Genomic DNA, 14,222 nt, shown 5'->3' with positions numbered 1-14,222 from the left:
ATCATTTTACCCTCTCAAAGATTCTGTGCATGTAAATATGTGTAATACACATATTTATTCACACACTTCAAAAAACACACAAGGTGGCCCACCACACAGAGTTGTACATGTCTTCCTCTTGTCCCTAACTTAACCTAGAGATCATTCTGTATCAAGGAATTATAAATACGACAATGCAATCAACCATACTTGGATGGACATTTAGGTCAGTGCTAATATGCTTCTCCTAACAGAGCTGCAACCTTGCACACAAGTCCTTCCACACCTTAAAGCAGTCTCTAAAGCAGTTTTTTGTACAGGGTCCAGCTGGGGACTCCCACGAAATGGACATGAACCCTCCTGCTTGGCAAATCATTATGTTTGCTCATTGCCCTTCAGGGTTAAGGTGCGATGAACAGGAGGAGGGCCACATAAGCAGGTCCCACACATTTGATCAGATTAGACTCCATTTTCAGGGTGGAATTCAGAGGTTCCGGTTCTGGGAAAAATGGAGCAGGCACACTCTACCCCGTCTTCCTCACTGACACTACAAAGCCAGGATGGGATGCACACAGCAGCTAACTGTGGACTCAGAAGTAAATCATGGCAGGTGGATGGGGGAAACAACAGAATTTGAAGTAATGCCCAACAGTGAGTTTACTGTTTGCTGCTGCTGCCAGCACTGATGCAACCTGAAACTCTGAAATGGCACCAGGACAGAAGACCTCCAGAAGGTCTCTAGTGGCCAGGGAGGCCAACAGAGTCTAACAGGCAGAGAGGCTGGGAGGAAATCCTGGTTTTCTTTCCTTTTTTTTTTTTTTTTTTTTTTTAAGATATGGGATCTGGCTAATTAAGCTTTAAAACTTTAAGGCTTCTCATTTTTAGAGCTTAATAAGGAGCAAGGGGATTTAGAGACCACGTGGTCTGATCCTGTTTCTTGATTCACAGACCAGGTTCAGCAGTGGCGTGTTCTTATGTTTGTGAAGCTGGTTAGTGGCAGAGCCAGGATGGGAGGCCAAGGGCCTCTTTCTTTTCTCTTTTTTGTTTTGAGAGAGAGTGTTGCTCTGTCACCCAGGCTGGAGTGCAGTGGCACAATCATAGCTCACTGCAGCCTTGAACTCCTAGGCTCAAATGATTCTCCCACCTCAGACTCCCCAAGTAGTTGAGACTATAGGCATGCATCACCATGCCCAACTAACTTTTAAAATTTTTTTGTAGAGATGAGTGTGTTGCTATGTTGCCCAGGCTGGTCTTGAACTACTGGGCTTAAATGATTCTCCCACCTCAACCTCGCAAGTAGTTTAGACTACAGGCACACGCCACCATGCCCAGCTATTTTTTTTTAATTTTTGGTAGAGGCAGGGGTGTTGCTATGTTGCCCAGGCTGGTCTTGAACTCCTGGACTCAAGCAATCCTTCTGCTTTGGCCTCCCAAAGTGTGGGATTACAGGTGTGAGCCACCATGCTCAGTCCTTTTCTTTATTTTCTTGCACCCAGACCTGAGCATTCCTGTGGCAGCAACCAGAGACTGCAGGAGTCAAAACTCTGAGAGAAGAAACCTTCTTTTCTGATGAGAAGAGCTGTGGTCTCAGCAGGATTGGGTGAATCTGGTTGCTTTTTCTATCTTCATGCTCCTGGGCCCAAAATATAGGTATGGTCACAGAAAGTGGGTGGCAAAGGGGGAATAACTAAACCCCCAGCTTTCTGGCTGGCCGATCAGAAAAGGGGACTCCAGGGAAGCTTAGAGAACTGCGGAGAAGAGGAGCTTGAGAAAGCAGCCTGTGAAGTTGTATATGAACTCCTAGACCCACACCCAGCTGCAAGATCTGCCCCTAAACCGCATACGCAGACTGAAAGAACTGAATGCTGCAAGAGATACTGCCCAGGACAGACGGGCCACAGCGTGGCACACAGCTGGGACAGATTTGAAGGCTTTGAAAACCAAATTGTCACCGCAACTGCAAACTACAGAAGGCTGGTTAGAGCTTGCAGCCTGAGCCCAACTGGGTCAATTTCCTGCTAAAACAAAAACATCAATGTTCTCCCTAGGATTTAAACAAGGCCTGGAGTCCTTTAACAATATTCAAAATGTTTAGGATACAATCAAAATATCTCAATACACAAGAACCAAGAAATTCTCAACTCCTGTGGGAAATAACTCACAGATGGTAGTGCCAAGATGACACAAGGTTTTGGAATTACCTGACGAAGACCTGGCAGCAGCTATTATTAACATGTTCCAGTAAGTAAGGGCCAGTGCTCTTAGAGCAAATGGAAACATAGGGAGTCTCAGCAAGGAGATGGAAAAACCAAATGAGCACTTGAGAACTGACAAATACAATAACCAACACCCCCAAACAAAAACACAACTTACCAGCAGGGCTCAATAACAGAGTGCAGATGAGAGAGGAGAGTCGAGTGATATGGGCTGGGTGCAGTGGCTCATGCCTGTAATCCCAACACTTTGGGAGGCCAAGGTGGAAGGATCACTTGAGGCCAGGAGGTCGAGACCAGCCAGGGCAACACAGTGAAACCCAGTCCCTACCAAAATAATTAAAATGAGCCAGGTGTGGTAGCATGCACTTGTGGACCCAGCTACTCAGGAGGCTGAGGCAGGAGGACACTTGAGCCCAGCTATGATTGCGTCACTGTACTCAAGCCTGGGTGACAGAGCAACACTCTCTCAAAACAAAAAGAGAAAAGAAAGAGGCCCTTGGCTTCCCATCCTGGCTCTGCCACTAACCAGCTTTACAAACACAGGAACACGCCACTCCTAAACCTGTCTGCTAATCTAGAAACAGTTGGGATCAGACCACGTGGTCTTTAAATCCCCTTGTTCCTTATTAAGCTCTAAAAATGAGAAGTCTTAATCTTTTAAAGCTTAATCAATATGGTGACTCTCCTCTTACTACCCAAGGGCAGAGGCAGCCCAGGTATATTTTAAAAAAATCAAACCATGACAGAATGGGGGTCTAATTACAGGAAGAATTCACAGCCTAAAAAAAAAAAACAACAGTTCACAGGAGAACAGGGGCATGATGTCTTGCCAGCGTGGAGAGAGAGGCAGATGATTCTGGTTCACCCCCTGCCCCCGGGATCTTTGAAAGCAAAACGAACCTCAGTGTTTAGCCCTTCTTGGCTACCTTAAGAACAATATCCATTCTTTTAGGATAGATTTTGAATGCTTAGGAATAAAATATGTTGTCAAATTCATCCTGTGAGTGCTGGGGAGGAGGAGTGGATACAGACTGAGTGAGAGTGCCCGAGGTGATGGCCCTTGACATGGCATGATGGCACAGGGGAGATCACCGCCCTATAATTCTGTGTATGGCTTCAATTTTCTATAATAAGTTTAAAAAAAAGAGACTCTGGTTTCTACTTTGTGATGTGATTTCTTCTCATTTGCTTTTTGTTCAAGGTCAGCTACAGAATCATGCAGAACTGTGTGCCCCAAAAGCTGCAGGGACAATAGTAACCTGGGTAGGTAACCTACAGGCTCAGGCTCTTGAGACTCCTGTGCAAGGCTGACAAGAGGCATGACCGTCAGCCCACAGCAGACCTGCTGCATGTCACTGGATAGCCAGATTTCCCTTAGACAGGTTAAAGAAATGACAGAGTGTATAGTGTGAATTAAAAGTTTAAAAAGACAGAAAACCCAATTGTAGAGCCCCAAAAGGGCAGGCAAATTCACTTAAGTAGGGGCCAGATCTCTAGCAGCACTGTGCAGAGCAATCCAGCTTTGTGGAACGGCACGGTGGGAGAAGTCGAAGGACAGGTCAAGCCTACTGGTTTGCAGAGGATGATATAAAAACACATCCCCAGAGTCCAGCCCAGTCAGGGAGTCAAGCGTGCTTGGAAGGAAGCCAACAAGGTAGAGAGCTAAAGGAATGCCAGATGGACCCTACATTTGGCTCCTTGCAGGGCCTAAAAGATAAATATTTTAAGGATGAGCAGTCACGAGGCAAGCAAAGCATTTTAAAAGCATTTCCCTCTGTATTGGGCTCAAGTGAAAGGAAGTTCTACAGGTGTATGTTTCAGAACAGCCACTCCAAACTGCCTTCTCGAGGCTCTTACCTTGGTCTGTTTCTTCTCAGTGGCATAGACGATGGAGGTACAACAGACTTCAGCAATCTTCCGGCCCTGACCGTAAAAGGACCAGCAGCAGATTTCATCCCCAATGACATCCTTTATGAACAGTACCCTTCCGTTAAAGCGCAGAGACAGCTTATCAAACAGTTCAATGTTTTTCAACATATTATCGTCAGAATTGCTGCAAAAGAGCATTTGATACAGTGACCACAAGCTGGTAAAAACTGCCCTTCTACACGCAGGGCCCTACTGAGCCCACTTTCTCCACTACCTTATTTCAACCTCACAATAATCCCATGACAAAGGCACTCCAATCTCCATCGCTCAAGAAGGAAGGTGAGGATCAGAGAAATTAGGTAATTGCTCAAGGCTGAACCTAATAAATGGCAGACACGCCCCCCAAAAGACAGCCCTGGCCCCTAAGCCTGAGTGCTCCTAACCATCGTGCTTGAGTGACAGCCTCTGGGCACAGGCACCAGGTGGAGGAGAGCGCCTCACCGAGCCCCAAGAGGAGCAGAATGGCACTGCCCAAGGGAGACTCTATATCCTAGGTCTTTTTAAAGATCTTGAGTAACCTCATTAAATCCTCCCTGCATCCCTCAAGTTCCTGAGTTAGAGTCACATGTTTTCAAGGGCCAAATGGCATTCTAGAAACCTGCATATATTGCTGGTGGGAATGTAAAATGGTACAGCCACTTTAGAAAACAGTTTGGCAGGTCCTCGAATGATTAAACCTAGAATTACCACATGACCCAGCAATTCTGCTCCTAGAGAAATGAAAACATAAGTCCACACAAAGACTTTGCATGAATGTTCCTAACAGCATTACACACAATAGCCAAAAAGTGCAAACAACCCAAATGTCCATCAACTGATGAATGGGTAAAGAAAATGTGGTCCACACTGTGGAGTATTACTCTGCCATAAAAAGGAATGAAGTATTGATTCATGCTACAACATGGATAAACCTTGAAAACCTCTTAGGTAATCTCATTATGCTGAGTGAAGGAATCTGGTCACAAAAGGCCACATATTATGCAATTCCATTCATATAAAAATGTCCAGAACAGGCAAATTCATCAAGACAGAAAACAGATTAGTGGTTACCTAGGGCTGTGGGGTTGGGGAGGCAATGGTTGAAGGAAAATGGGGAGTGACTGCTAACGAATAGAGGGTTTCTTTTCAGGCAGTGAAAAAGTTCTAAAATTAGATAGTGGTGATGGCCTCACAACTTGTGAATATATAAAAACCACATATTGTGAATATAATAAAAACCACATGTTCTGAATATAATAACTGTAACACTCTAGAAAGATGACTTTTATGACATGTGTGAATTATAGCTCAGAGTTATACCCCTGTATCCATCTGTCTACTTATCTATCCAGGCAGAGAGGTACAGAGGGGTCATCCTCATTTGAAGGTACGAAGAAGAGCTGGGCCTGCCTGGTGTGAGTGGAGGTTTTCCTAGTAAATGGAGCTGTCTTTCCTGGCTGACGCCTTACCTGGTATATGAGTATTTGTTGTTACTTCTGTTGTAGAGCAACTTCACGGCTGGCTGTGGGTTGTTTTAAAAGAAGAAGAAGAGAGTTACTTGGCAGGCAGATGCGATGAACTACTGGCTTCCCATAGGGCTGGGGCTCTGCCCTGCAGCAGAAGAGGCAGACAAGCATAGCTTGCTGGCTGGAGAGGGGGACCACATGACCCAATAGCAGGGGCACAAAAGATGACCTGTAGCTTCCCACTGTGAACCCACTCTCAGGCCTCACTCAGGCAATTACACATGTTTTTATTTCAAAAGTTATTCAGAAGAACCTCCATCATTTCTGGTAGCAAAAGAAATTCCACAAGGGTGCCTCCAACATACCTTATTTGAAGTCGCTATAAGTTTTTGTTCTTCCTTGGATGAGGTGATCACAGGGACCTTGCAGAAAGGCTCATAAGTATCTTTATTCTGCTGGAACAAAACATGCTTTCAGCCTAGGAGGCCTGCCTAGCACTGCATTTTTAAAGTTGACCTGCTGGACAGGCTCTGGCGAGGGGAGATGGGGCAGTCATGGCTGGGAAGAGAGGAGGATTCTCACCACCAATGAACTAGATGGGGGAAGACAGGGAGTTGAATTTCCCAGTAAGTCTGCTCTTTGGCTATGACCGTGATGGGCCAGGATGCTGAGTAAGTACTAACAATGATGACACATTTTCCACAGCCCAGGAAGCCACTCAAAAATAAACCCTCGACGTGGCAGCTGAAACATGTTTTAATCAAAAGCTCCTAAAACCCCACTATGATGACTGAAGAGGAATAAAAAGTATAAACCCATAAGGGTAAAAGGAATGGGAGAAGTGAGGTCAGTAGACCAGAAAAAAAAAAAAAAAGTCAAAAATTTGAGGGTAGAAAGGTCACAGGTGAGTGTTAACCAAGGAGAAGGGGAAAGCTGAAACCAGTGGGTGGAAGCACCGGGAAGATCCACAAATCCATCTCCATCCCCATGCAGGCAGAAGAAAGGGCCACCTTCCTGCAGTGGTTTGCACAGTAGAGGACAGGGCTGAGCTGCGATTCTGAAAACGGGGAGAAGTGAACATCACACCAAGTGATGAGCAACCCCAGCTCCTTCCCCTTCCAGATCCCCAAAGGCAGCCGGCCAGGCCTAGACCCATCAGGCAGGAGGAGAGAAGAGGATTCCTCTTCAGGAACACCACCTGCTTCCCCCAAAATGGCTTACAGATTCTGATAGTTGGGGGTCACGCTGAAGAAGTCTGCCTTATCACTCACAATGCAGCCCAGTGGCCAACAAGGACCATCCATGCACAAACAGCTTTCAGAGTCTCATTCTTTCAACAGACAGCCAAGCATCATCAGATTACATGTGAAAAGCCTCTTTAACATGACAGCAAAACCAAAACAAAGAGAGGAAAAGAGGAGGAGTCAGATAATGAAGGGAGAAGAAAGAAAACAAACAGTATCATCAGACAGATGAGAGCAGATACGGCCTCCTAGGAAACAAGATCAGCACGCCGTGGAAAGCAGGGCATTCAGAGAGCAAGAAAAGGCTCTTGGAAGTTAGCAAGACGATAGCAGAAATGAAAATTTCGATGGGTTGAAAAGATAAAGGTGAAAAACAAAACTTCTGAGAAAGTAGAACAAAAGGATAAAGCCAGACACACTAAGAGAAAGAAACAGGAGGTCAGTCCTGGAGGTCTAACCTCAGACTAACAGAAACGAGACCCAGGGGCATGTCTCCAAGACGAAGATGAAACAGAACCTCTGATGTGTCTGAACATACCACTATGAGACCGCTGAGAACGTGGGGCTGAAGTAGGAACATATATTTAGAAAACCAAGCGAACAAAACAATGAGGCAGTCCCTAACTCTGGCAAACTTAAAGTTATAGAAGAAAGAAAATAATCATTGTACACTCTGTGGCTTAACTGTCAGCCATATTTACACGTCATGATGTAAACATTGAATTTAACCAAAACTATGATGAACTGTACCGGGAGAATGGGAGAAGGAAAAGTATGCCTAAGCTTGGTGGGGGTGGAGGTAGGGGCAGTGCGTGAGCTAAATTCTAGTTTTCTATAGTCATGCCAGTAGATAATGTCAAAAACTGAGAATTCAATAAAGAGCAGCTCGGCGAATTATGTGGAAACATAAATGTGAACAGAAAAAACTGCTGAAAGAATTCACAGAGGTTACCGCAGGGGTGAAGGAGTAGGAGGGGGTATGGTGGTGTTTTTGATGTTAACCTTGCAGCACTATTTGACTTCTTGAAGGATGCATGTGCATCACTTTTAACAATGTAGTAACAATAAAAAAGTAAATGCTGCAACATTCAGTTAGATCTGCAGTGAGTTCAGACTCTCAGAGTAGAGGTGGTGTGCAGCATTATGGGTACTGGTCCGGTGCGGGGCCAGACACAGACATGTGGTGTGGGGGAGGCCCAAACAAGGGCCTCATGCACACAGACCAGATTCCTACAACAACCCAAAGGGACGCTTCTGACGCTCTGCCACGTTGTAACTTTGTTTGAAATAAAGGGGTGTTGGCCATGTCTAGAAGCATTTTGGTTTTGTGGGATTTTACTGTCACCAGATCTGACCCCAGTGGTCCTGCTCTGTCCAGCTAAGGAGTGAGGGGTGTCTGTCTGTAGAGATTATGCTGAGCTCCAACAATGACTTGTGGGACTAGAGTAAGCCCTAAGATCGGTCCCGAACACCGACCAAGTTTTATACCGCGGGGTTCGCTGCTGAAGGGTTGAGATGTATATATGAGAAGATCCAACAGCATGGGGCTGCAAGGAGTGACACAGTAGTTAGGTGGCCTGCTGTTCCAGGGAGGCCTCTCAGGTGTCACTCTGACCAAAGGAATCGGGCTCCAGGGCAAACTCATTAACTCTCACAACATCTCAGTCCGACAGAAACCGCCCCCATTTTGCAGAGAGGGAAAATGAAGAAGGCAGGTAGGCTTGGTGTCTCTCCACCCATATGGGAAGAAAGGGTAATGCCTACTTGTAGGGCCGCCTGGCACTCTTCCACCAGGCCTTGGACCAGGTAGTACTTGGCTTCTGCTAGCAGCTCCTCGATCTCCCGGCGGCTCTCGGGTAAAGGCACCGCCCCGTCTCGAAGGTAGTTGAGTATTGTACCAAAGTGCTTCCCACAGCGGTCAATGAGGATCCAGCCTGCAGAGGGAGGAGGCAGGGGCTGGTTACACGGGCCCTCCTCTCGTGGGAGGCCCTGAGCAGAGCTGGGGTGTCTCTTGGCTCCCTCTACCTCCCAGCAGAGAGTGGGACTGCCTGGAGAGTGGCAGCCTCACCTGCCTACCTGCCCACTAAGGGCTGAGGAGGCCCCCACAGCCTCCAGGCCCTGTTGGCCGGACACAACCACAACCCCAGGTGACCCTGGACTGAGGCTCTGTTAGACATCCCGACTCTTGAGGCCCAAAAGTACACTTTTGAAGTACCTTCAAATATCCCTTAGACAAGGACCTCCAAGAGGGGCCTCACGTACCACACCTGGGTAAAACAGGCCCAAATGGCCACATCCCAAGGATAGAAGAAAGACTTCTGGGTAAAAAATATCTACTTCCTCTTTCTACAAAGCTTCCTTCAAAATGTCACATTAACGGAGCCATTTCTAAGAACGCACAAGTCTCACCCTCGCAGACTGTGACCTCTGACTTCCAAGGCTGAGCCCTAGACACTGACCAGCACCAACACAGGAAGTCCTATCCCATAATTTCCTGCAACAAGCACTTAGTGGCTAGTGAATCACCAAGACAGACCCCACCCTCAGGCAGCTCGGTAAACACAGGGAGACAGAACCAGCTTTTAGTGGATATGGAAAAAGGTCCCAAAGCTGACCAAATCCAGGCACCGTGAAACGTTCTTGGGGGTGGGGCCAGGAAGACTCCCTACTCTGCTGCTCAATGTCCTTTCTAATCTTGTCACTGAGCTGACATTCCTCCACCAGAGATCCTGAGAGTTTTCAGAACTCCTCTCCTGAAATGCAGTGTTTCTGGGAGTGGTATTTGTAGAAGACAGGACTGGAGCCTAGGAGGAGGAGGTACCAAAAAGGAAGGCAAGAATGGAGCAAAGACCAAATATCTCCCAACAGCAAATGTGAAGCTCTAAAAAGAAGCCAGACAGATGGGAGGGTGAAGTCGAGGCCTTCTGACAAGCAGGGCGACCTCAGGCAAGAGGCGTCCCCACGGCTCCTGCCACGCATTAGAGGTGGAAAATGCCAGTGCACAGGGCCATGAGGAGGCTTCAGTAGGAATCAGCCACTTTATGCTCCCACCTTCCTCCCCACTTTGGGAGAAGGGCCAACATTTCCACTCCTAACAATGCTGTGCCCTGTTCCACGTCCTCCTCAGACTGGGCCCTACTGATCCTGGGCCTTGCTTGGATCACTGGCAGAGGCCAGCAAAAGTTGAGAGCAGCAAGCATCTTTTTCACAATCCAGAGTCATAAGTCTGCCCACTTTCCCCTACCCCTTACCTGGCAAGTCCAGTCCCTGCCAAGTGCCCCCTCATGGTTTCAGGGCATAGTTTGGTATTCATTGCATCAATTGCCAGGAAAGTTTGATAACAGGGCCATTTCCAGGTTCCCCTGATGAAACAGCTCAGCCTGAAGTTCCTGGGCCTTTTGTTAAAGGAACGGTCTCCACCCTCCAGCGGCTTCCACTTCCTACTTCCACACTGTTCCAATTTCCTGAGTAGGTGGGAAGAATAACCCAAGTGGGGGGAAATGCAATACAAATGTGTAGCCCTGAGTCAACTCCTGGTTTCAGGGAAGAAAGAGGCCTTCCCAGGCATGGTAAATCACATCACCCTGACAGTGACCTCTAAATGTGATCCCACCCCACTTCTTTCTACATCTGAGACAACAAAATATGGAATTAATATCTTATGCAACCCAGATGCCTCCGGGGCCAGTAAGCGGCATAAATGAGTGCAGCTGGGTGGGGCTGAGGCTGGGGCTGACAGGACAGCATCTGCCCTGCCCCCAAGAGGGGCAGGCTCTTCCCACTCCAGCCAAGAGTGGCCAGGCAGGAGAATGTGGGCCCAAGAGCTGTGAGCTCTCATGTTCCATGCAATGCCAGAAACCCAGATTTTTCTGTGAATTCCCTGATTTTTAAAGGATGGTAAACTAATTAAAACAAAACAAAACTGTGATCAACCCACCACAAGGCAAACAAAACACATCTGCAGTTGAACTGCGCCTGCAGGCTACCAGCTTGAGGCCTCTGTGCTACCCTACACCAAGTAATTTTTTCTCAGAAGGCTGACAAGGCAGGGAAAGACTGTATTACCTTTCCACCAGTTCTTTTTTGAGGGGCGCTCATTCCATTGTATTTTCCACAGATAAAACAGAGGCTCAGAGAGGTTCGGTGCCATTCCCAAGCAGAGGCGGCAGGACTAGACCACAAAGAAAAAGTAAGGCACTCATAGGAAAACTCCTTTCACCAGAATTGAAAAGATAAATAGAATTCAACTCAGCTGTGCAGGAAAGGAACCTTCCACGTTCTGCCTTTGATGTCTGCAGAACTCAGCTGCTTGGGAAGACCCAGGGCCCTGAAATCAATTATCCAAGTGACAGCCCAGAGTTCCCATAAACGAACAGGCAGACCGTGACACTGGGCTCCGGCTCAAGAATGCCGTCAGGAAATGCTTGTGGCGAAAGAATCATACTTTGGACAAATAAGGGCAAGGGAGCCAGGCACACTCTCCAGGAGGTTTCCATCAGCGTTTTGACTTTAAGATACTGTGGTTGCTTTCAAAGCAGGAAGTGATCCCTTTGAAAGTCAGCTCAAATGCCTAGCACGTAGAAAGGCAAATGGAAGTCAAGCAGCTCCTTGCATGTGGGGGGTCTCTCTCCTGCTGCCACGGGGCACGGGGGCTATTTAGGAAAGCTGTCCAAAGTCAGGGCAGCCTGGGATCCCAGACCCATTGGCAAGGCTGGAGAGCAGAACTGACTGGGACCACACTGGGCAGCACTGGACTTGGGCTCCAGGACGTCCTCAGCACAGAACAGCAGTTAAGTGTCGGAAACCCAGCTCTGATACGTTCTTGCTGGATGACAATGGTGCTTCAATTAACCTCTGTCTAGCAGTTTTCTCTTCTACAAACGATCTCACAGGGTTGACATAAAAATATGATGAAAGAACATATAGAAGGCACATAGCACCATGCTGGGTCTACCGACAGCACTCAAAAGCAGCTATGGGTCTTTGACAATCTCATCTCTCATCATTATTGCTGGAAGCAGAGCAGCAGCATCCAGAGGCAGCAAGTTCCAGCCCCCAGGATGGAGTTGGTGTTGCTTTCAGGGACCCAAGGGAGGAGAAGGCTGCTCTGGGGGTCAGGAGGATTGGGCCACTAGGTTCCCCTCCTCCCAGCCCCGTGAGCATACCATGTGCTTCCTCTCTCCCTGGATGTCTGACCTCTCCTTTCCCCTCTCCCACCGCCTCCAGGAAACCTTCACTGACCTCTCTTTGCCATCCTATTTATACTCTATATTTTTGTGGTTCCCAGACACCCCTGATCATAAATGCCACCCAAGGTACTTGTGAAAAATTCAGATTCTAGGAACCTGCCTCATTCCTAATCAGAATCCCTAGGGCAGGGTCTCCAACCTGAGCACTTTGACATTTTGGACCAGATAATTCTTAGTTGTGAGAGGCTGCCCCGTACATTATAGGGTATTTAGTTGCATCCCTGGCCTCTACTCACTCGATGCCAGGAGCACCACCATCCCCAAGATGGGACAACCAAAAATGTCTCTGGACATTGCTAAATATCCCAAAAAATCATCCATTGGTTTGGGCATCACTGAGGTAGATCAAGGACCTAAGTGTAAAAAAGCGATTTAAACTCTGAGGTATCCAAAAGCCCCATTAAAAAAGCTCAGACAAGTCAGACTGGGAGAAGATATTTGCAGCATTGGACCCCAAAGAAATAGGATCCAGTATACGAACTTCTGCAAAGTAATAAGAAAAAGGCAAATGTGTAAGTAAGATGCAATCAAGCAGTTAAAAGATTAAACTCAAAAGACCAATACACATAAAAACATGCTCAACGTACCAGACATTAGGAAATACTGAATAAAACAAGGTACCATATCACACTTACCAGATTTGCAATAATTAAAAGGTTGGACAGTGCCAAGGGTTGGCAAAAATCCAGACTTCGGCAGGGAGTAGAAGTTGCCATAACCACTCCAGAAGGGACTCCTGCAATATCTAAGGAAGTAGAAGATGCTGTCCCAATTCCCCTCCTGAGAATAAACTCTAGGGCTGAGCTCCCAACAGTGGGTAAGATCTTAAAGCCATAGCCCTTGAGATGGCTGGGTGGGGTCTAGGGAGTCTGGAGCCCCCTCATTTGCCAAAGTGAAAATATGATTGTCTGCGTGCCCCATGATGTGGCAAAGGCTGGGCAGCATTGCACAGAGAAACTCCGACGCACCGGGCAAGTGTTCAAGGACGTTCACTTTCCTAACAGTGAACACCGCAAACCTTCTACACGATCATCAACAGAATATGGCTCCGGCAGCGGCTGTATGCTTCTAGAATGGACACTCTACCACCGGGAAATGTCTCAACGAGAGCTATTTAGTTGTGGATTGATCTCACAAGCATAATGCTACGTAAGCAAAAGCAAAACAGATACAAACTGTACAGCACCATTTACATCACGTTTAAAAACACACCAACGGTGCCTTGTTTAGGGACATGCACAGCTATAGTAAGAGTAATACCTGGAAAGATGGACACCTGTGGTTCTCAATGCTGGTTGCACACTAGAATCACCCAGAGAGCTCTTCAAAGTCCTACTGCCCGGGCCACACCCTGGCTGGGACCCAGGCACCAGTACTGACCTCCTCAGGTGACTCCCTCTGTAGCCAAGCTTGAGATCCACCTGGTGACCCCAAATGCTTACCTTTGGAAGGGAGAGGGACAAACAGAGAAGGCACAGAGGGGCCCCACAGGTACAGGTCATACTTTATGTGCCTGGGCTGAGCCTGGTGGCACAGGTGAGTTTGTTGTATTATTCACAATTTAAAAGCTCTCAGGTACTTCAGAATTTTACCAAAGAGCATTGTCATGGAAGGCAGAAGGGCTGGAGATCTCAGGGAAACCCCCAGGAACTGCGGTTTTCCCATGGATCAGACTGGACTTCCCAGTTTTCTAGGGGAATGTGCAATCACAAAATGAATGACTCTTCAATCTAGTGTACGCACTAATTCCAAAATACATTAGCGAGACATCAGAAAACATACAACAGGGGGAAGTATTGTACGAAGCAACAGGGATGAAACAGACCACTACAGGCAAATGTTGAACAGAATGCATTGTGAAAGGTGCTACCTACATCCGTGGACCAATGGTGATGCTGACAAGGAGTCAGGTGAAAATTCTAGCATTGTGGGAACTGAACCTTTCTGGGAAGAGTCTGGAAAGGGCATGCTCACTGCCGCAGTGTCCTTGTCTTCTCAGAAAAGCCATCCCGTGGGGGGTAGTGTAGAACTGCAGCACACTCATCCCTGAAGGCCAAGGCAGGCAGCCTCTCCCGACATGCTGCTAAGACCTGCTTCTCTATAGCCCCTCAGCAACACTCATCCTCCCAACATTTACACTCAGAACAAAAGCCATAATTG

At 47.3% G+C, this 14,222-nt stretch overlaps 1 protein-coding gene across 9 annotated transcripts in view; it reads right to left on the bottom strand.

The window, feature by feature from the left end:
* KCTD10 (potassium channel tetramerization domain containing 10) overlaps window positions 1-14,222 on the bottom strand; it is a 78,622-nt gene that overhangs the window by 49,094 nt on the left and 15,306 nt on the right. For 7 of the 9 annotated variants that reach the window (XR_009208954.1, XM_032168753.2, XM_058425223.1 and 4 more), the window contains exons 3-6: window positions 8,578-8,747; window positions 5,935-6,024; window positions 5,573-5,625; window positions 4,053-4,248 (exon numbers count right to left, since the gene is read on the bottom strand). Coding sequence is in view for 8 of the 9 variants with exons in the window: in XM_032168753.2 (XP_032024644.1) it covers window positions 4,053-4,248; window positions 5,573-5,625; window positions 5,935-6,024; window positions 8,578-8,747 (509 nt within the window). In the remaining variant the exon portion in view is untranslated. The remainder of the gene's footprint in view (window positions 1-4,052; window positions 4,249-5,572; window positions 5,626-5,934; window positions 6,025-8,577; window positions 8,748-14,222) is intronic. The other 2 variants (XM_032168754.2, XM_058425224.1) reach the window with 1 other exon arrangement.

Source organism: Hylobates moloch, unplaced genomic scaffold (genome assembly GCF_009828535.3).
Source record: "Hylobates moloch isolate HMO894 unplaced genomic scaffold, HMol_V3 SCAFFOLD_12, whole genome shotgun sequence".
NCBI lineage: Eukaryota > Metazoa > Chordata > Mammalia > Primates > Hylobatidae > Hylobates > Hylobates moloch.
Note: the sequence above shows the minus strand (reverse complement) of the source record. Positions and strands in the feature narration are given on the sequence as shown.